We start from the raw sequence: 1329 nt of genomic DNA on the forward strand, positions 1-1329 counted from the left end.
CGAAAAACCCGTGAGAGATTTGGGTTGAGTTTCGGGTCAACATTTAAAACTTTAAAACCCGAAAAACCCGACCTGAAAAACCCGAAACCCGAAGAACACCCCTGACGATTGTTGCGTGGTAGCCGACGGTATGGTTTCTCGAGGAAATTAACGTCCAATTCAAACTCTGAAGCCAACATGAACCCGATTAAGTCAACATAATCTAACCAAACTGAAGCAACAATGCTCTCTAGACTGAAAAATACGATTACCTAAAAAAAAAGTCCTCGTTTCAAATAAAAAACCAAACATAACTTTATTTAATTACACCATTAAAAAATACCACTCACATCGACACACTAGCTATCCGCATGTGCAAACCTTGATATAAATGCACGCTAACAATAATACATCAGATTTGACATTGAAAGGAGTTTACATTAATAATAATAATAACACTTGCTACGTTAACCAGTCAACCAGAACCATGCCTTCTATTTCCACCACCACCACCACCACCACCACTACACCATCAATCACCACCATCCAGCTAGCCAAAAACCCTCCCACCACCCTCCGATGCGCAACCCGCCGCAAACTCTGGCGCCTAGGACGAAAGAAGTCGAGGCTGCCAACGGTGAGATTAGGAGGCCAGAGGCAGTCACAAGGGTCCGGATCAGCGATGGTGAGATTATTCAGACGAATAAGAATTCGATGGCTAAGGCTGAAGAAAGCGCGTGTTTTGAAGAAGTTGAAAGAGTATTATGTGTGTGTTTTGAAAGACATAACGGAGCGTGACAAAATGTTGGAGAATAATCAGCAGTTGCTTCTTATGGAGTCGTCGTTCGCGGTCCCGGTTATGGGGATTCAGTTCAACTCATTCCGGTAATAGCATAATATGGTTCCTATGATTTATGAAGAAATGGAGTTCAATGATATGGATCTTGACAAGGTTTTAGGTCAGATTTGAATTATATTGTAATAACTTCTTGTTTAATAAGTTCCAAATTATTTTAATAAAGCGGGGTTTGGATCAGATACAAATTAAATTAGCGTGTTAACTGTAAGAATCAAGTTGTGTAATTTTATATACAACACAGTGTACTTATAGTGTAGTGTAATTTCAACATACTGTAATTCACTACAAAAAAATTGGTCTAAGGCAACCTTTATTTCACAAACAAAACTGCATTAGCTGAAGTTGCATTAGACCTAATGCAAACTTTTTGTTAGATAATGCAACTGTTTTTTTCAAATGCAACCCTTTAAAAGTGTTGCAATTGAAAGAAACAGTTGCGTTATCTAACAAAAATGTTGCACTAGATCTAATGCAACTTCACCTAATGCAGC

At 38.7% G+C, this 1329-nt stretch overlaps 1 protein-coding gene across 1 annotated transcript; it reads left to right on the plus strand.

Annotated features, from left to right (window-relative positions):
* The first annotated feature begins 273 nt into the window (after window positions 1–273).
* Window positions 274–1040, plus strand: LOC143537017 (uncharacterized). Its single transcript, XM_077030894.1, has one exon. The coding sequence runs from the start codon at window positions 371–373 to the stop codon at window positions 866–868; it is 498 nt and encodes a 165-aa protein (XP_076887009.1). The 5' UTR covers window positions 274–370; the 3' UTR covers window positions 869–1040.
* The last annotated feature ends 289 nt before the right edge of the window (window positions 1041–1329 follow it).

This window comes from Bidens hawaiensis, unplaced genomic scaffold, assembly GCF_021521415.1.
Source record: "Bidens hawaiensis isolate Kalapana, Puna unplaced genomic scaffold, B.hawaiensis_p1.1 tig00000780_1, whole genome shotgun sequence".
Lineage (NCBI taxonomy): Eukaryota > Viridiplantae > Streptophyta > Magnoliopsida > Asterales > Asteraceae > Bidens > Bidens hawaiensis.